Below are 21857 nucleotides of genomic sequence, written 5' to 3'. Positions count from 1 at the left end.
TATAGGAACCTGTTTTCGGCTCCGAGGCTGGGTGTTTCGGAACCTAAACTTTTTCGGACGTCTTTTTAGGCTCCGAAGAAACCTTTTTAATTTTCGGCGTGGTGGTGTCTCGGTGGCGAAATTGTTCGGTGCCGCTGTCCCGATGCCGAAATTTTTCTGAGCCGATGTCTCGGCTCCGAGATTGCTGTGTGGCGGTATCTCGACCGGAGTCGGATGACTTCGACACAAGCGTGCCCTTTTTCGGTGCCTTGGGTCGGTCACCTAATTTTTGGGTTAAGCCATGGCCTGTTGGCGGTGGCGTCCCCTGGGCTTTTGTTGACTTCTCGTGAGTCTTATGTTTCGACGTCTTACTCACGGTTTTCGGCATTTCTTCGGTTTCAAGCTCTTCCGAGTCCGACTCGTGGATAGAGAAAGCTTCCTCTTCCTCCACGAAACGCTCTTGTCCTGTCGGCGTCGACGCCATCTGCAGTCTTCTGGCTCTTCGGTCTCTTAATGACTTCCTCGACCGAAACGCTCGACAGGCTTCACAAGTATCTTCCTTGTGCTCTGGTGACAAGCACAAGTTACAGACCAGATGCTGATCCGTATACGGATACTTGTTATGGCATTTTGGACAGAAGCGGAATGGGGTCCGTTCCATCAGCCTTGAAGTCACACGTGGCCGGGCCGACCAGGCCCCGACGGGGGATCGAAAAAAAACCCGAAGGGCCACCGGAGCTCTTCAAAATTCGGTGTCGATCTGTTGTAACTAACCTGATACCGAACGCAAACAATACCGACGTTTTTTCCGAGATTCTAACTAACTTTCCGACCCGAAACACGGAGCGAAAAGGAACACGTCCGAACCCGATGGCGGAAAAAAAACAATCTAAGATGGAGTCGACGCCCATGCGCAATGGAGTCGAAATGGGAGGAGTCCCTCGGTCTCGTGACTCGAAAAGACTTCTTCGAAGAAAAACAACTTGTAACACTCCGAGCCCAACACCAGATGGCGGGATGTGCACAGCATGTGTATCTGCAGCTACACATGCCATCGAACATATATATATATATATATATATATATATATATATATATATATATATATATATATATATATATATAAATAAATATGTTCAACCCATGCTTAGTGGAGGTCTGCTTAGATGGTTTCTACAAGAAAGGCAGAGGGTATGCCTTGGTTTTCTATTACAGTCTAGATCTAATGTTAAAGCTTGCTCAAACATAGCTTGAAATGCAAGAACATGGTACTTATGAGAACATCTGTGCAAGAACCCAACAACAATGTGTCATGACAGGGCACTGGTGGAGGACGAGAGCACCTGAACTTCTTTACACAAAAACTAGTTTTTTAGAAGAAAAACTGCAGGACACAATGAGGAGAGCTTACAATATCAACAGAGGTAATGAAATGGAATGTAAGCACTGTTAGGTCATACTGCACATACTGCTTCAACTACATATTAGGACATGGTAATACAGCCAGAGAGCACATAATTGAAAATCTAAAACGTCATGCGTAGCTACAGTTTCATTTCTTTCACAGATCACCAGTCCTGTCATCCAGGAACGATCACCAGTCCTGTCATCCAGGAAGCTGATGGCAGTAACTTTCGAGGAATCACACAGGAACAAAGCAAAAACAGAATACCCCAATTAAAGTCAGTTTCACCACCATGCAATGGTTATGTGAAAAGCTCCACCTTAGCCCACCTCAATCCACAGTGTCTATGCTCACATGAAACCTGACTCACCTGGATAATTTCCCGAGTGTACTTAAGTTCTCTCACTGCAGTGAAGTATCGCTCCAGGTCGCACAGCTGTCCAACGCATTCCACTTCCTCCATGCTGGACAACACCTTGGTTAGCTCAGAAATTCTGTGCTCATGAATCTGTGAAAATGAGGATATGGAACGCTAACTGTCAACACCCACAGATCATACAAGAGTACTGATGGAAAAAAACACTGTGTCTGCAACCTGCATGGCTCAGTGGTTGAACAATCACATAACTAATTTCAGCCCAAAGTCACCGTACTCAGCAGTTTTAAAATGATTGTTGTAGTCTTTGGATAGTGCCTGATGAGAAACGCAGTGACCATGTATTCAGATAATTTGATGATTCACAATTACTTTGTAAGTTTTTATTGGCGGTGTCAACTGAGAGGTCAACAGCGTAACAAGGGTTAGATCTGAAATACCAGCTCTTTGTCACAGTGTGGCCCCAGATAAGAGCTTCTAAGGCATATTGGTAAAGCAGAAAAAGTACAATAGATATCTTCTCAACTTTCAGAAATGTGTAACAAGATATAAAAATACATGCATCCAAAATTTTATGTTTAACAAATATCTTTACAGAGAGGATCAGCATACCTCAACAGTGAGACTCTCAGCCCCCAACCTGTTGTGCTTTTGGATGAGCAGACATCCTCACCTTGGAGTCCTTCCTTGTGTGGAACTCAGAGAAGCTGCGCTTCATCATGTCCTCCACCCGCAGCGCCTCCACCCGTAGCAGATTTAGAATCATGGTGTAAGTGAGACGGAACTGGGACTGCAGGTGAGTGGGCTTACCCTGATGGAGAACACAAACTGAAGAGTTAATTAAGATAATTAGGATAAAGCAAGAACATGATTCGAAAACAATGTGTCCTTGCTGTTTTTGTCTCACAAAACAGCTAAAGAAGCTGGTGAAGCAATAAAAGGAAAAGTATCAATGTAGTAACCAGCATTAGGTGGGGGAAGGACTTTTCAAAACATGGACATTCACATACTAGGAGGGATAACCTGCAGTAGACTAATGGTGAATGTTTCAAATACTGAGACTTCATATTACCAAAGAAGAGAAGTTCACAATAATCATGGACTGTAAAATGATAATTACACTAAAAGGAGGCAGATGCCATTAAAAACGTATAAGTATTCAAAGGGTAAGTATGGATATCATCGTATATATAAGAGATTTGTATGGATTTATTCTAAAACTATACCATGCAGATTAATGAAGAACAGAATAGGGTACTGTATAATGGGTTTGGGAACTAAAGAGCAGGCACTGGTTTTCATCACTGCTCATTGTGAAATGGTTTGCAAAGTAGAAAGATGTTAAATACATTATGAGCCAAAGCAATAAAATGTTTTGTACTAAAGGATTCCCCTAGGGTTTGAAATGGTGTCTAGTTTTTAGCCATTTAAAGACGGATTCAATTTTCTACCATTACATATTAAGGGCCTGATTATGACCTTGGCAGATGGGATACTCTGTCACAAAGTGACGGATATCCCGTCTGCCGTATTACAAGTTCCAATATATCCTATGGAACTTGTAAAACAGTGGGGGGATGTCCGTCACATTTGTGACAAATTATCCTATCCGCCAAGGTCATAATCAGGGCCTAAGTGTTCAAACAATGAATGAAGCCACCTGTCATACCAACATACTAGTTAATTGAAGAGCAGGCTAGGAAAATCCATGTTTAAATGGTGTTCAGAATTTAAGAGAAAGTTATTCTAAAAGTTTAAGAGATTCAATATTTGTAACAGAGAATAATGAATTGGTCTTTTTATTTTATGGTGGTTTTCTGGTTACTGGTGGTCACACAAGCATTGATCACATAAGGTAATTTAACCTCCAAACATATAATTGAGCGTGAACGATATTAGAACCACTGATGCATAATCATTATTTGATAACCAGGTTCTCACAGGTTTAAGGGTTGCTCTTGTAGCCTTGTAACGAGTAATTAAAGATATAATGGAAAATTACACTGTTAAGTCAAGAAAACCTGTATTTACAGCTATAATGACCATGTGAAAAGCAGCCAGTGTTTTGATTGCCAACTTCTGGTTCCCTACATCAAATATTTCAAAACTAGAATAAATGTACTGAAGTCTGATCCACCAGGGAAACTTTCATGTGGGTTAGTGAACTAGGGAAAATTCAGAAGGGGGTTAGAAGACAGAGTTCCAAAAGTTGCAATTCCAATTTAAACTCCCATAGGAAAGCTTGTTCTCCGATACAGCCAACCTGCTGGACAGAAGTAAACTGACGTAAAGGTGGCGCTTGGTATAACTTAACCCCTTTCCTTGATTTGGCACCAATACATTCAGTGGTCTTAGAGAAAACGGACAGAAAAATTCGAGCTATATTGGCAGCTGACTGTATGAACCATTTCACAAACCAAAAGGTGAATCTAAAATTAGAATCAGATTGGCTGAGAAAAGATGTTCATGTTAGCTCCCATAAGCACATCCCAGGTTATCAAACTTCAAGCTAGTTCACAAAGTTTACTGTGAGTAAAAAGCTTTTGCATGGTCCATTTAGAATGAATGGCTTATTGGAGCTTTTCTCCAGGCATTAGTTGATATGGGATGGTATTGTGAGACAAAGGAATCATATGGGAAGCTATCCCTGTGCGTGATATCATTGTGAAGAATAGATTTGTTAGGAAACTTAATGAAAATGAATACAAGATTCTGAATTTTATGACGAGTTAGGTAATTGAAATGTGAGAGGGACAGGAAGTCAACAGTATCTTTAAGAGACCCGAAGATGCAACAGTACGCTGCAAAACATGTGTCGGTTCAAGTTTAGATTTGTGGCTCAAGGTTAAAGCAATAGTGATTTGAGAACGTCTGACTATGTAATTTAAACTGCTGTTGTTTAACTATCTTGAAACCTAGGATTAGCACTCATCTATTAATGACTATTAGGATCATGTACCAGGAAGAGTGGAAACAGTTGGACATAACTATAACTTTTCAGGTTTCCTGGAAGCAATATATGTTGAGTGTAATTCTTGTGTTTATTAGGTCAAGTTATTGGTATAATAAAACAAAGATAAACATATTCATGGATTTGTATTGATAATTATTCCTACAATGTAATGTAAACCTATATGCATAAAAACTGTTAAATTGATTGCTCCCCTTTTTTAAGAATAAATTGTGATTGGGAGAGCTAGAAAGGTTACTGACTGTAAAGGGTTTGAGAAGTGCAGGGCCGAGACACCGAAGAAACCTTTTTTGTTTAAACTGTGTGTGTTTATGGTGTACATACCCCGCCTCCAGGTAGTGAGGGAGCAATTTCTTTAAGAGAGGGAAATACCATTAAATGAAACAAATGCCATAGGGTCTGCAAGTTGAATGCTTTGTATACATCCATAATCAGAATCTTAGCATGAGATGGCATTTTCACCCCACCCCCAAGACCTTCACTCATACCAACATGCTTTATGTGCAATTCTTGGATGAGAGCCACACCAATACTTGGTAACAGGTGTTAGTGGTACATATTGGATCAGCATGCAGCCACAGTAAAATCATATTTCTGACTGCTTATAGGAGTGTCTTTTTCCATATGATGAAGGTGCATGAAACTTTACAAAAACAAAATATATCGTCGCTGGAACATCCCATTTTGTACTGCAATTCTCATAGAACATTCTTGAGGGTGCAAAAACTGCTGTGCGGCATGAGCACAACACATAGCGTTAGCCAAAGCCTTCTGAGGGGTACCACACCAAAGACTGTGCAATTAGAACAGAGGCTGACATTTATTGATGAGACAAGGGAATTCGACAGAAAGCACAGCTGTGGGGCAGCCTACCACACCTTTGAGCAAGGTTAAGTCTTTCAGAAGAAGAAACAAGGTCAGAAGCGTGGTTGGAATTTCCCTCTCAAACCGCGCCTTCCGAGACTCATTCTTACAGTTTTGTTGTATATCTTATTGACGATATGGAGAACAGGTGTCTGCATGTAAATTCAGTATATGACCGGCTGTGATTGGCAGCAGATGTTGTGCCTTCCAACACCATCTCATGCCTTACTCAGCTGTGGTCGGGTGTGCTGCTACGATAGAGTGTTCCAGCATGTGACAGTCTCCTAGAAGGAGCCAGGCTGAAACTTTGTAGTATTGAAAAACTCCATTTTAATAATGTATTTTTGGAGAAAGAATCCTCATCCTTTCTTTTTATATTCATGTTATCCTTGCCAGGTATTATTTTAGGGATTGTTTTGTTTGGGCTTTTTCCTTTCTTAGGAAATTACCTAGCCCATCATGGAGACAAATTACTTTGTGTTAATTTACCACGTCCTTTTCTGGATCATTCCTTTTTAAGCATTGCATGGGCTAAGGGCAAGACTTCTGTTGGTGAAGAAAATTGGGCTTCTTTGCAGATCTCTCCCACTTTTTGCCCCCTTTTAGAACTACTGGATGCTGGCTTTCGACTCTGACAATGCACTGAGGCCTGCTAACCAGACCTCAGTAACAGTGCTTTTCCCCAAAAACAAGTAGTCTAAATGCAACTCAACTGACATGGACATTAGCACCCCTGTCCGTCCCTAGGAAGTGGTAGCATGTATTATGCCACTCTAAGGGACCCACGCACAAAATTACACTCATCGCAGGCTGAGTGGCATGGTGCAAACCATGTTTGAAAACATGACACAGCAAACTCCAGTGTGCCAGTCCAAAGCTACTGCATGGGCTACATCTATGTCACCCCTACAGCTGGCCTAGGAGTCCTAAGGCAAAGTGCACTGTAGCACGTGAGGACATATCTGCATGAGCAGATATGCCCTGTGATGTCTAGTGCCATTGCTAAATATTACAAGTGAGCAGGGAGGCCATCTTAAGGTATGTACTGGGCACTGGTCAAGACGCGTTACCCAGCTACATAATGGCTTCACAGAAATCTATGGTGTTTAGTATCAAACACCTCTTCTTAATAAAGATGCCAGTATTACATTTATTATGACATGCACCCAGAGGGCACCTTAAGGTGCCCCCTGAAAACCTACTAGTCCTCTAGTGTGGTGGATGCCTGGTATTGACCAGACTGCCACCACAGACATGTTTCTGATCTCTTGTAGGTGAAAGCCTGCGCTTTCAGAGGCCAGAAACAATGCCAGCCACGGGGGAAGGTGCTATTACATCCTCCAGCAAGATGGCTAGTAATACTGCCGAAGGCTGGGCCCAAGGCTAGAGGCTTCAAAGCTTTTGCTGCCTTTGACATGTGACCCAACTTCCTCCAGACCTAAGGAACGCCATTCTCTACCCTGAGGTCCCTTTGGCAACAGGGCAGGCGGGCAATTCGCTACACAATAGGTATGTTGCACTGTCAGGCTAGTAACACCCCTAGTCAGCACCCCTGATGTGGTCCACGAAAGAAGGGATCCACCACCTCGCCCCTAAATTCAGTATTTAGGTGGCTCCCTGACACAAGGAACTGACATTTGTTGGCTCAAAGAAGGACACCGAAGAGCCACAAGAAGCAAGAACTGAGGAATTGCAACTGACTTGGTCCAAACCCTGCTGGGCTGCCTGCTGTCCTCGACAACTGCGCCAAAGTCGACTCGTTCTGCAGCTGCCCTGCCTCCAAAAGCCTGGGAGGACTGTCAGCACTTCAAGGAACCCCCAGCATCTCAAGTGGAGTAGCAGAGCTACTTTCCTGAACCCGGCAGGCACTCAAGAAGACCTGTGAGAGCCCCGGACCATGGAAAACCGCACACCAAAAAGCACCACTGCACAGAGTCCTCCAGCCCGAGTCGAAGTGGGCCAATGAAGTCCTGAGACCCTCCAGAGCTGATTCCCACCTTGGGTGTGACCAAACTGGTACCCTAGTCATTGCCTGCAGCCTCTTTTGAGCAGGAACCAAGAACCGTGAGGAGTCTTCACGCGAGCCCACCGGACAAAGCAATACTGCATATGCGCCCCCAACCCGAGATGCTGTGGACCTGTGGTGGCCCTGTGTGCCTAAGACCCTTGAGACCTGAGCAACCCTTGGAGTTCAGTGGGACTGGTCATCTAGTCCCCACTTGCAGCCTGTTTTTCCTAGGACCGTTTCCCATTAAAGTAAATGGGACATCTGACACTGCCTCCCGAAGTGACCTGCTGGTGCTGCCTTGGACCTCACCCCATACTTACCTTAACTCCAGAAGAACTGTCCTGTAAGTTGTTGCCAAGTACCTGTATGCAGTATATGTTTCTTTCCCCTAGGATAACATTAGGGCACTCGACGCTGAAAAGCACCTCTGCACCCGGATGCCCCAGAGACGACTGAGGTGACTTGTTGGTGCTGCCTTGGACCTTGCCCCCATACTTAAGAACAGTCCTGTAAATCATTGCCTAATACTTGTATGCAGCATGTGCTTTTTCCCCAGAGGATAACTTTAAAGTCAATAAAAGTTTATTTGCTGAAAACCTCAAAACTGCTAACTTAAAAGGTACTTACCCAACACCGAAGTACTTGGTGTTAGAAAATATATAAAATTGTGTTATTTGTTGAATGTGTGTATGCAGCAGATGTCCAACACTCCCCTTTGATTAGCTTAAGCTGCTCGACCACCCTACCATACATAAAGCACTTGAGGTGGTTAAGGAAAGCCCTGTCCACTTCTAAGGGGACCTGGACTCTTTACACAGCATACCTCCTTTTGGTATACTATAGAAAGAGTCAGCTTCCTACAGGTGGGTTCAGTTGGAGGCAATTTATACATGGTCTACTGCTGCTACTTTCACATCAGGATCCAGATTGGAACTGGAGAAGAAGTAGAACCAGGAGACTGTAGAAAACTTAAAATCTAAAAGGACTAAAAGCCAAGAGCAAAAAACCTCTAATAATTCCAGGCATATCAATCTCAACAGTAAGAGGTCTCAGAATGGAGCAGTCAAAAACAATCCCAGGGGAAAGGCAGGATCACTTGAAACCTAGTAGAGCGAGCGAGCATGGTCAATGGCATGCCCAATGGACTCTGAGGGTAGGGTTGGTGGGCTTGTGGTGTTGCCCAGTCCACCAGGCATAGAAACCAACATGCCTAAACATGGCCACGTACAGTTATCAGAGATCATGGCATTGCCAAAGGCTCTGGGGAAGGCAGAAGAGGGACAAAGCATCAAGCCATGTCGTGTGCCCAAACTTAGAAGGTGGATGAGAGGGCACTGAGAGTAGCCTCAGGTCTTGTCCTAATCAACAGCAAGCAAGACACAACCAGAGGCCATGACAGTGGGAAGAGAAAGATGGCACCATGCCTAGGCAGCACAAGGCCCAAGGCTGGGCCCAGCGTGCTTGTAGATTGGCTTTGGGCCTGATTTTGATATTGCTGAATGGGTTACTCTGTCACAACGGTTACAGATATCCCGTTTGCTGAAATCTATAACCCATTATGTCCTAGTGAATTTAGATTTTGGGGGACGGGATATTCATCACCGTTGAGATGGAGTAACCCTTCCGCCAATATCTAAATCAGGCCCTTAATGGTTACTAGCTCATCAAGTGCAGCAGGGAGAACCATATGGCCTAGGATCACAAACTGTGCCCAGAGCCCAACAAACAGATATTGTATGAGCAGACAATCAAGACAAAATGAAATACTATTTAGATTGGTTTGAGTGACGTTTTAGGAAGTTGGGTATTCTTTGGTTATATATTAATGCTGAGCACTGCATTATAAAAGAAGAAGGAAGGCCTTGACAACTCTCAGGAGATATTATGTGGTTAGAAAACGGGTCGAACTGACAGAGAGAAGGTTTTGATTACTGAGTTTAAAGATACGCATAAGCAGGTGAGGTCACACAACAGTAGTGGCACAAATATAAACATTAACAAGAGAAAAAACAAACGACTTACTGAGCTATGAAACAAAAATTTCATGAACGGGATGTTCACTTAGTACTCCTGCTGTGGTTGGTGGAATCCAGAGATCATGTCGTCCATAAAGAAACAAAACCCAAAAGTACAAAGTGCTGCAGTGTAAAATAACATACCAGCATCATCTTGTGAAGGTCAGACATCTCAGGCACTCTGGCCTTACACAGGAGGATAACCATACCAGTGGTGTCAAGCCCTCGCCGCCCAGCCCGCCCTGCCATCTGGATGTACTCCCCTGTAATGTAGAGAGATTCACAAAAAAGTGAACAAGAAACAAAGCATCCAAACTCAACATTAAACCAAAGAAAAAAGTATCCAAAGAACATTAAAACAGCATTGATGACATTTGTGGGGTCGTCGTAGGCATGTTGGTAAGAAGAACTTGTGCAGATGCCTATAAATTGAAAACAAGGCCTAAGCATATCTGTTCTGATAGCATAGGAATATGTATGGTCAAGGATGAACCAAGGACAAAATGTCATATTAACCAGTAATAGCTAATCAGTCTTTAGGCAGATTAATTATTTAGCTATATCCTCAGGTGCCACAAATGATCTGTACTGATTTGTTTGATCTGCTGAAAGCATGCTAGCAGTGGTAGGGTGAATTTAAGTGCTATGCAGCACTTGCACACTCTATCTGAGATCTGAATGTCAGTTCCAGCACCGTCACAGGCACCCCAGAGGTAAAGAGGAGATCGAGCTTTCAGAAATCATAATAAGTAATTAAGAGCAGAATACTGTATTGAAGGACTCACAAGTGTGAACTACACAAGGAAGGGAAATATAAAAATACAGCATTAAAGTCTGTTTGAAAGGAGAGGAGCAGAGATCACAGTACTAATAAGTTGCCAACCTCCAAAAGGAGGATGAAAAACAAATGTGTCTGCAAAACACTACGCCACAGTCCAAGAACGTAATGGCTGCCTCTGCTGTGTTGAGGTCAGTCATGAGCAAATCTTTAAAGGTTTCCAGACTGTCAAAATCTATTGGGTAAAGTGTCTTAGCATTGGATTGGGCAGAATCCTATTAGTGCTGAGCAGGTGAGAGTCTAGGCACACCTAGGGCCTAGAGGGACTACTCGAAAAGCCAGCTTCTTGTGGCATTCAAGAATGAGAGGGAGGTTCTTATGCGTATAGGCAGGTCGTTCCATGCCTTAGGAGCAATGTAGGAGAAGGCTTGATCGCCAGATCCCATTGTTCGTATGCATGGGATTTGTGCAAGCAGGAGTCTGGACAAAAGGTTTATGAAAGCAGATGCAGTTATTGAGGTATGCTGGGCCAGTGTTATCTAGTGCCTTGAAAGTGTTGGTAAGGAGTTTGAATTGTGCTCGTTTGTGAACGGGGAAACAGGGGTGCACCTTCAGGTGTTGTGTGAGCGAGTGCAGAACAGGGAGTTGAGAGTGATTCTGGCCAGCGAGTTCTGAATTATCTGCAGCTTTCTGGTGAGTTTTTTGTTGATCCCAGCACAGAGGGTGTTCCCATAGTCCAGCTTGCTTGTGACTAGGGCATGCGTGGCAGTTTCCTGGGTGCTGATTGGGAGCCATCTGAAAATCTTCCTCAGCATCTTCAGGGTATGGAAGCATGAGAGGGTAATGGCACTGACTTGGAGGGGGGGGGGGGAGGGGGGCATGTAGAGTTTGCTGCTGGTGATGATCCAGAGATTCTTGTTGTTTGTCGGTCCTAACTCTGCCGGCCAGCCATCAGGTGTAGTCCCACAGTGATGTGCTCTTCCCGAAGATCATGATTTCTGTCTTGTTGTTCAGCTTTAGAAAGTCTTCATCCAGGTGGTGATTTCAGTCATGCTGACACTGAACTTGATACAGGTACTGGGCGTTTTGTCCATGAGGGAAAGAATGAGTTGCAGGAGAGGTCGTTGATATTGTGAGAACAGATGAAGCTGCTTAGAGGGATCATGTATGTGTTGAAGAGGGTCAGACTCGGAAAGGATCCTGTGTAATTCCACAGATGAGGTCACAGGTGGCCCAGGTGTACAGTGCGAGGCTGACTGACGGGGTCTCTTTTCAGTCAGGCAAGAGCAGATCCATCAGAATGCTTGTCCCTGGATTCCATTGTTGTGTAGGCGTTAGATGAGGATGGGGTGGGAGACTGTGTCAAATGCTGCAAAGTGGGCCAGGAGGAGGAGTCACTGTGTCTTCTATGTCCACAGTCAAGCGGATTTCACCGGATATGCTTTCTGCCCTGTCTCTGATTCCCCAACGTAGTCTTACCTTCACTTCCCACCAGTTTCATTCCTACCAAGAAAGTACTCGAAGCAGTTGCCTCCTAGTTCTGGGTGTTTCAGGGCCACTGGGATTATGCAGAAGGGGAGGACTGAATTATGTGGCAGCGCAATGCGGCACATTTTGTGAAAATAATGCCATTATATTGTCATATTTACACATGGTTACTCTGTCTGAGCAAAAAATTCACCTTGTCAGTATCAGTTTAATACACAAACACCGCAATAAGCAATTGCAAGAGGACTTGTGAAGGTCTTTCCACTGTGCAGGGACAGCTGTTGCCACGTTTCAGTAACTGTTGGTCTGTTTGACCTAGAATTTTTTTTTTTAAATCTGCACATTATGCTTTAAATTATGTTTTATGTGGCAAATAGATATTGCAGAAAACACCACGGCCGCAGAATCGCATAATTCCAATGGTCCTGCTATGATACTTTAATTATTAAGTGCACATCCTCCTGGTAAACTGGAGGAGGCATAACCATATAAAACCATATAAAAATAAACCCGGAAAAAACATAGATCTAGGAAAACAAGCAGCATCTGAGGTGTTTCTAACACCTATATTAAGAATATATATATACATTAAGAATATGGCAGACTATATTACATGGATAATCACTTATGCTGAGGACAGTAGTTCTTCAAAAAGTATTGTGATACACTGTTCCAGGAGGAAAAAATGAAATGAAAACACACAAGAGGGTCCTCAATTGTAGGAGCAATTAACCTCACACATCCAAAGGATGTCATGCTTCATCATTGGTACAGCTCCTCGTCAGACCGGCGCTGCAATGTCTGACGGGCTCCACCCCAATTGCCAGATGATCAGAATGTCATCAATATATCTCCGCCACAGTTTCGCCCCGAGCTTAGCCTGTCTCTACATGTTTGATTTTGAGACACAGTTTATCTTATCAGACACAAATCCGTTTCAAACTAACATCAAACTGTGGCGGAGATATATTGATGACATTCTGATCATCTGGCATGGCACTCTGACAGATACACAACTGTTTATTACATGGGTCAATTCATTGAACCCTTTTCTGAAATTTACATCATCTGTTTCCGAGACACAGATCCCCTTCCTGGATCTCATGATTTGTATACAGGATGGAAAACTGTACACCCACACCTATCAGAAAACCACTGACCGCAATAGTCTCCTATTATATGAGAGCTATCATCCGAAGGCACTTAGAAATAATTTACCCTTTGGCCAGTTTCTACGCCTTCGACGTAACTGCAGTTCCTCACATATGTTTGAACTTCAAGCAGATGACTTATCTAATAAACTCGACAAACGCCACTATCCCCATACTGTGGTCAAAACCGCATACAAGCGGGCGAAATCCCATAACAGAGATATCCTGTTATCCAATACACCACGCCCCTCAGACACCAAGCTTACTTGTGTATCAACCTTTACCCCTCTTTCTAACTCTGTTAAGAAAATCGTGAATAAGAGATGGGCTATCTTATGCAGTGGAGGAAAACAAATCCCCAAGCCTCTATTCGCTTTTAAACGTACCACCAATATTAGAGACCTATTGGTACACACCAGACCGCGTCCAGCTCTTGAACAATCACGTCAACAACCCCTTTGGGGCATCCCTCCAGTGACTGGTCATTTTCCCTGTGGTCACTGTAATGTTTGCACGTTCACTAAACAGTTAAAGTCTATTAACTTCGAACATAGTGGGATTTGGCGACTGGACAAACATACTAACTGCAATACTAAGAACTGTGTGTACATGATTACCTGCCCATGTGAGCTCCAGTATATAGGAATGACCACCAGACCAGTTAAACTTAGGATAAATGAACATCGTAGCAATATCAGATGTCGCCGTGTCACCACCAAATTGGCCCAACATTTCCTTGATATCGCACACAGCCCAGATGACTTGTGGTGGGTGGTCCTCCAGATAGATCCACACAGGACTGCTAATTCCCTTTTTAAGCTAGAACAACGATGGGTGTTCAAACTCCGTACCCATATTCAAGGACTCAATGATGCCATTCCCTGGACCAGTTTTACTTGTTAAGTTGTAACAACTACCTCCTTTTCCTACCACATAGCTAACCATCAGCATGATCAATTTCCGTGTCTACTGTAGTGTTTAGCATTATCCAGACTTGTCCGCCACTTTCTATTAGATACTGGTTTATTAACCCGACATATTTGATATTTAGACTTGATCTGGGCCATTATGCCCGTTCTTTGTATTTTTTGCATCTCTATATCAAACAGGCTAAAGTGCCCTAGCCTGTCATATCTGACATTCATTTCGTTTCTTTACTAAGCAACGTTTGCTCTTTTACACTTTTTTTAGTTCTATGCCCCCTCGGGTCTTGTTACTGTGGTCCTCTGTTTATTTCCACTACTTGCTGGGACGCACGGTCACGTAGTCTCTTTTCCGGGCTGAATGATTTAAGATTCCCGGTTCCCATCGCCATGGTAACATGCAGGACTCGCGGACACGGGCAGGTTTACTTACCGGTCTCGGCAGCATTTGTAGTAAGTGCGGACTGATTTTTTACGGGCTACGAGTGTATTTCCCATCAACTTTTAGACAAGTCCTTTGCATCGTTAATGACGGCAATTCTTTCGGTTTCATTGCTGTTGTGACCTAACGCGTCACGTTTGTGTAAATAACTGCCTTTCTCACTAGCTATTAGTTGTATCTCACGACCTTTACGGGCTAATAACACACAATTCATTAACTTTTATACTTATTCTCTGTACCGTCAATGACGGCTATTTTCTCTCTTTGACTAAGCTCTTGTTACCGAACGCGTCACATTTGTGATTAGATCTGCCGGTTTTCAGGCAGCTTTCTCTCACTCGAGAGTCACTCTTTTCTAATTAACATACAATTACCGGCGATTTGACCAGCACGCAGCCGGTATATGGGAGTCTGATATTCGTGGATATATATATTTGTTGGCCACATTAGTCCCATGACATTACTATATATATTTTTACATTGATCTACATATACTTGAGAAGAATAGTTTTGCAATTTCCGAGATCTAGGGTATCCTTGCTATTGTAAATAATTGTAAATAAGTGTGTATTGACTGAGCATGATCAGCATGAGCCAGCATTGATTTTTCCGATTTTTTCGATTGAAAAATATTTGTTGAAATGGTTTAATCAGACTTATCCTTACTACGACTCGCAATGAACATTATGTTTTCCTGCCTATTTGGGTGTGTTTCTCCATTTAGACTTGCAATTGTGGTCGACCATTGGTCCACGTAGTCCTATGGAGCACTTTTCCCTAATGCGGGTGGTAAGCTCCTTTTTTACATATTTATGTGCACTTTTGTCATTTGCCACCACGGACACTTTGTCTCACTACTTCACGTTTTCATGTCTTCTGTGGATGTCTTGCGTTACACTGTTCAATAATTAATTGATTTGTTTCATTTTCAGGGCTCTAGTTAGGAAACATATTTACCTGACTTATGTAAGTAATTTGATACCTGTTCTATATAGATCTGTGTAGTTACCTGTAATTACTGGTACTCCGATTTAGAAGACACATTAGTTCTGCTTGACTAGGAGATATAGCAAGTCAATTTTGGTCCTGACGAAGCATCAATGGACCCGTATGGGCCACTAGGATGCGAAACATGTTGACCGATGAAAAGGGTTGGTTCGCAAATTGTGTAAAAACCTCCCGTTGATTCATAGATCTCATTAGAGTGATTGATCATTGTTTCTACTTCACTCGTCTGACTTCACGTTTTTAATCTTGGTCCCTACCTTCCAACTGGCTCAATAAAGTATTTAACCATTGGGGGTTGTGAGAGCCAATTTTATCTCTTTCACTTTTTTGATCTCCTACACACTCTGTCCTCCCCCCACTCAACTCTGGGGCATGGCACCATCATCATAAAAGATCTCCGGCAAAGAGCCCCCCCAATTGGGGTGGAGCCCGTCGGACATTGCAGCGCCGGTCTGACGAGGAGCTGTACCAATGATGAAGCATGACATCCTTTGGATGTGTGAGGTTAATTGCTCCTACAATTGAGGACCCTCTTGTGTGTTTTCATTTCATTTTTTCCTCCTGGAACAGTGTATCACAATACTTTTTATAGCTTTATCTGGGGACATACACTGGACCATAATACCCCTCTATCCCTCTTTTTGTGGACAGTAGTTCTTCACCTTACTGTGCATGACAAGAGGGAAGAGGGGGAAAAGCCATATTTTTAAGAAATGTGACACGCTGGCATCTGAATTATTATTCTGGGCGTAAAATATGAAAGTGTAAGAATCTATAGATCCATTCCACTACTATGCCTCCTCCAGATTCTACTGTGTCTGTGGGGGCTGAAAGCAGACAGAAGTGGTCTGATGCTGACACAAGCAAATTCATGAATTAAAAATTAAGCAGAGATGGGATTCAAGCTCTCACCTCTGAAGACACTGGAGCCTCGGCCTTTGTGTCAGACCACACACAATAATACCTCATGAGCTGCCTTTGAATTTGGGGGAGCTGATAAGGGCTCCTATCTTTGGGATGAGGCCATAAGACAGGACGGAAGGGTGCAAACTATGGAAGTTTCAGGAATGTCCCTGGTGGAGCAGTCATGGGAACCAAAGGGCACCAGCAGCAGCTACAACAACTGTAACTAAACGCAGACCGGATGCTGATTTCTATATAAATGGATTGGGCTTGGGCTGACATCTATAGGTGAGAACAGCTCTAAGCTAGAAAGCAGAAGCTTCACATGTGATCACACCACCAGCAGGTGGCATGGAACACTCTTTCTGTCCACCCTGTGCAGTATGGGGCAGCTGCCCATTGCAGAGAAGTTCTTATGCCCAGCACATTCCCCTTCTGCGGTGACTAGCTCACTGAACGAGGCAGTCAGCAGCGAGGCGCGAGGAGACACACCCACCATGCAAGATGGCCGCCGCGACGGACGCACCTCGAGGAGCTCCCGAGGGATGGGATCACTTTTTGGTGTAAATCCTGATTCTCCTCTTTCCCTCGGGTGCACCCCCTCTACCGACGACCGCCCTTGACCCTGCCGACTCGGACAGGGTTTTTGGGGGTTGGTGGATGCCTTGGAGCCCTGCGCGCGAGGAACGAGGATCGATTGGCGTCCAGGTCCCCGGCGCCTCGCCTGTCACCGCAGTCGGGCTGCCTTTGCACTGAGGCAGCCGAGGGCATTTTTCAGCGTCTTTGGTCCCGCCGGTGGGCTGCCCCTCTCCGCTGGGTGAGACAGACGCTGGACCAGGTCTCCGCTCTCCCGGAGCCTCGTCTCTTGCCCCAACCTCGGAGGAGCTGTTGTCGCCGGCTCCTGCCCGCGGGAAGCTGCCCGACCGCCATCTGTATTGAGGCGGCCAATGGGCTTTCTTCTGCGTCCCTGATCCCGCTGCCGGCGGGCTGCCCTCCCCGGCTGGATCGGGTCGAAGGCAGGACCGGATCCCCACCCCCCAGAGCCTGATCTCTGGCCCCAACTGTTGAGGAGTCACCACCCCCGGCTCTGACCCACGAGGAGCCGCCTGGCTTCACTGTTCCTAGAGGCCCCTAACCTGGGGGTGGTCTACTGGAGCCTCATCTCTGGCCCCTCTGGCCTTGGAGGAGCCCCCATCTCCGGCTCTCACCCGCGAGGAGCTGCCCGTCCGCCATCTTTGCCGATGCTGGAGACCCCTAACCTGGGGTAGTCTACTGGAGCCGACCTTGGGCCGACTCAGGCACTAGTCTCCACGTTGTAAAGGCTGTTTTGCGCCGCCTGCAGCTCGCGAGGAGCTTCATATCCAGGAGGTGCTGCTTCGCCATCCCTGACTCGCTATTGGGGATGTTTATCTTCACCGCCTGCATCACGGGAGGAGCTACACTTCCAGGAGGTGCTGCTTCACCACCCCTGACTCCAGCCTGGGAGGAATCTTTCATGTGGACCCGCCTGTCCGAGGTAGGGAGTGTCCTTGAACTTTGATCTGGCTGCTGGGCTGACTCCCTCATTGCTTATTTTGCGAGTGGGGAGGTCCCGGAGGGGCAGGAGCTCAGGGTTCTTCTGTCCTTCACATGTGTGTCTCTTCCGCGCAGCGTTTGCGTGAGGCACGTGAGTTGGCCCCACCCCTTTCAGATGGTTACCAGTGCTCACCAATGGGCTTAGATTGGGCACTGAGTTCTGCATGTTCCCTTTGACCCTTGGACCCGGGTGATCTGCTATTCGACCGATCTTCTCAACCACCATCCACACGCAATCCTAACCCAACTTTCCAACTAGCAGCAAGGCTGCCTTTCCTGACCCGTGTGCTGGTCCTAAGCGATCCCCTGATGTGGGGCCCCCTGCCCCCTTGCCTGCCCCACCCTTCCTTCCTCCTTAACTAGTGGTCTCCCTCCCACCCTTTCCCACTCTGTGTCCGCCCATCTCCCTACAAGAACACTCTTTTCTAGATCTCCCCTCTTTCCCTCCCTGTCGCAATCTGTGGGACTTCTCTACCCCTGTTCGAGCCTCTTGCCCTTGATTTTCCCCCTGTCAACCCCCCCGATCCTTAGACCCCTAGCCTGATCCCTCCCTTTTAACCCCCTTACGAGCAACAGCCTCATCTCGTGCACATGATGTCGTTCCCCACAGGATACACCTCCTCACTCATTTCCCCCTTCCTTAAACCCCACGGGCCCAACTCCTTCTTCATTTCTCCCCCTAATCACCTCTCCCCCTCTGCGCTGAAAAACTTCAAACGCAAACTTACCAGGCAACATCCGGAGCTACTTCTTGTGGACACTTACTTCAATGCCCATAAAGGCCCGAAAAAGACTGATCTTATCTTCTTTACTAAACGCCCGGCTAAATGGAACACCCTCCTCACTACCCACCTCCACCCCTCCAAGACTACTAATATCCCTCACGGTTGCAAACTCTCTATCTCCAGTTCCCCGGCTTTCCAGGGAAATGTCATCATCTCCATCTTCAGAAATGGAACCATCATGATTCAAGCTAACGACTCCAACCTCCGTGCCTTTGAATCCTTATTCCCCTCCCTTAAGTCTGTACTCCCTCCCCCCCTATCCACCCTCAGCTCATTGACACCCGACCCCACCCCCATTATCCCCCCCAACTCCACCCCCTGCCCCCCCCCACCGGTTCCCAGTGTCGACAACCCCATCCTGTCTGACCCACTCATCCCCATTTTCCCCTCCCACCCTAACCATGCCCCTTAGTTCCTTAACCTCAATACCCCCCATCACTACTCCTACTCTGTCTCCTCATCCCAAACTTCCTTGATCTTCCCCCACAACACCTCTCCTTTCTCCGATACCCCCTTCGACTCCCCCTCCTCCATCGCCCCTCCCACCCCTCTTCTCCCCCGGCTCTCCTCTAGACCTAACTTGTTGACCTGTAGAGATACTCATATCAAGCCTGTCCCCCCTATCACCCCTAACCCTTACTCTGACTCTAACCCCTCCCACCCCTCGAAAGCCTCCTTTAACCTTCTGCCCAGTGATCCTATATACCATCTGAATCAGTCCCCCCAGCCCCTACCTAAGAAGAACTTTATCTCCCACTCCTTCACCCCTAATTCCTCTCCCTCCACAAATATCAATGAACGGTTTCCCAACCTTGAATCCCAACTAGAACTCATCATTCAAGGCATCAACAAATTAGCGAGTAGCCTCGACTCACTGATTGTCCCAGTGCCGACCCAGACACTCACGCTTCTGTCGGTCAACAACTCTTCACAGAGTATCCACTGGCCCTCTAGACCCTTTCTTCGTAACACCTCGAGACCAAGAAGAACAATCCCTCCTTTATCTCACAAGGAAGCCACCAAACTCGCTCTCTCCTATAACCCGTCCCTCCCTACCCCGACCCCCCCTTCGAACATACAAGTCATCACTGGCTTCAGGAGACAACATATTCAACCTCCCTCTCCCAGACCCCCTGCCCACCTCGTTAATATCCCCCCACTCCCTTCCAAGCCTGAACCTAAGATCCATCCTTGCACCAACTGCATGCTCATAAACTGTAGATCAGCAGTCAAACACGTTACGGATCTTGCTGATGCTATCCTCAACCATAACACTGACATTGCCTTCATCACAGAGACCTGGCTAACCGAACTCTCACAACCAATCCTGGACACCCTTGTCCCTCCCGGCTACTCTATCTACAGCAAAGAGAGAAAGAACCAACCGGGGGGATGTATTGCCATCATCCACAAAAATACCATAGAAATAGATTTCAAAGAAGCTCTCATTTTTAATTCCTGTGAACACTTGAACGCCTCCTTTAAGACCAGCGACAACTCTAAGGTGACCTTCCACCTTCTCTACCACCCCCCTGGTAATACCCAACCTTTTGCGGATCACCTAGCTGACCTAATAACTCACTGCTCCATCTCTGACCCCAACTTTATCATCTTGGGCTATCTCAACCTTCGCTGGAATGATGAGAACAATGTACTCATCCAAACCCTAAATGACCTTCTTCACAGCAACAACCTTTCCCAACACTGCAAAGGCCAAACCCACAGCAAAGGCGCTACACTAGATGCGATTATAGAGCATAAAGATTCCCTCAAGGTCGACGATATCCTTCCTGTTGACTGGTCAGATCATCATATCATCCTCTTCCATCTCAACTATATCCCCCAACTCACTCCTCATCCCCAAAAATCCTTTAGTTGGAAAAGAAATGTCAGCCAAATCCCCCTATCTACCCTTGAAGAAAAAATCACCTCTCTTCTTCCCCCCCCTTCGACCATCCTATCCACGACGGACCTAACCACCCACTACAACTCAACTATAACTACCATACTTGATCAGCTTGCCCCTCTAAAACTGAAAAGACTGCAAAACATCCCATCTAGAGCTTGGTTCAACAATAACCTCAACTCAGAGAGAAGACAACTCAGAGCCACTGAAAAACTTTGGAGATCTGACCCCTCCTCTGCCCACTTGGATCAGCTCAGAAGTGCACGGAGAAGTTACAAAAAACACATATATAATGAAAAAAGATCCTTCTTCCAGAATACCCTTGACAGAGCTATAAACCGCCCGAAAGAGCTCTTTAACATCATTAAACAACAAACGACCAAACCTGCTCTCAACCCCTTACCCACTACCACGGCCACCTGCGTTAACTTTGCCAATTTCTTCAACGATAAAATCACTGAGATTGAACTTTCCTTAGCACGGGACTCCCCCCCAAACATTGTGCCCCGCCTCCCTTCCACTATCAATCTTATCCCTGCTCTATACCTCTCCGACAACCCGTCCCCCTTAACTGAAATCACTCTCCCCATCCGGACGCAGCCGCCGGCCCCCGCTAGCTGGAGTTCTTTCCAACCCCTCCTGGTATCGGACATCTCCAAACTCATGTCCTCCTCCAAAACCTCCTCACACCTAGCTGACCCCCTCCCTTCCTCCTTGGCAAAAAAACTCCACCAGTCCCTCTTCCCTACTTGGACAATGATCATCAATAGCTCCCTCCAGACGGGCGTATTCCCAGACTGCCTAAAACTAGGCCAAATCACGCCAATTTTAAAGAAACCAGGAGCAGACCCGAACAACCTCCACAACTACAGACCTGTCTCCAACCTTCCCTTCCTGGCCAAAGTTCTTGAAAAATGTGCTCTCCAACAATTAACCCAACATATCGATTCCAACAGCCTCCTAAACCCTCTTCAATCTGGCTTCCGGAGAGGCTGCAGCACTGAATCAGCCATCCTTAACATTGTGGATGACCTCCTCATCTCTCTTGACTCTGACAGACCCTGCCTACTCATTCTCCTTGATCTTACAGCAGCCTTTGACACTGTCGACCGCAAACTCCTTCTCGACTCCCTCCAAAAGAGAGTAGGCATTGAAGGTACTGTCCTCCGCTGGTTTTCCTCCTTCTTACAAAACCGAACGCAACAAGTAAAACTTCTCAACTCGACCTCACCCACCTCCCTTATCACCAGAAGGGTCCCCCAGGGTTCTGTCCTCTCTCC

The 21857-nt window shown here is 45.8% G+C and overlaps 1 protein-coding gene across 2 annotated transcripts in view; it reads right to left on the bottom strand.

Moving 5' to 3' along the window:
* The window catches only part of SKIC2 (SKI2 subunit of superkiller complex), a 220173-nt gene that overhangs the window by 92321 nt on the left and 105995 nt on the right, over positions 1 to 21857 (bottom strand). For both annotated transcript variants that reach the window (XM_069237208.1, XM_069237209.1), the window contains 3 exons: positions 9763 to 9881; positions 2434 to 2571; positions 1755 to 1892 (listed from right to left, as the gene is read on the bottom strand). In XM_069237208.1, coding sequence (XP_069093309.1) covers positions 1755 to 1892; positions 2434 to 2571; positions 9763 to 9881 — 395 coding nt within the window. The remainder of the gene's footprint in view (positions 1 to 1754; positions 1893 to 2433; positions 2572 to 9762; positions 9882 to 21857) is intronic.

This window comes from Pleurodeles waltl, chromosome 6, assembly GCF_031143425.1.
Source record: "Pleurodeles waltl isolate 20211129_DDA chromosome 6, aPleWal1.hap1.20221129, whole genome shotgun sequence".
Taxonomy (NCBI): Eukaryota; Metazoa; Chordata; class Amphibia; order Caudata; family Salamandridae; genus Pleurodeles; species Pleurodeles waltl.
The sequence above is the reverse complement of the archived record's forward strand: the minus strand, read 5'-3'. Positions and strand labels throughout refer to the sequence as shown.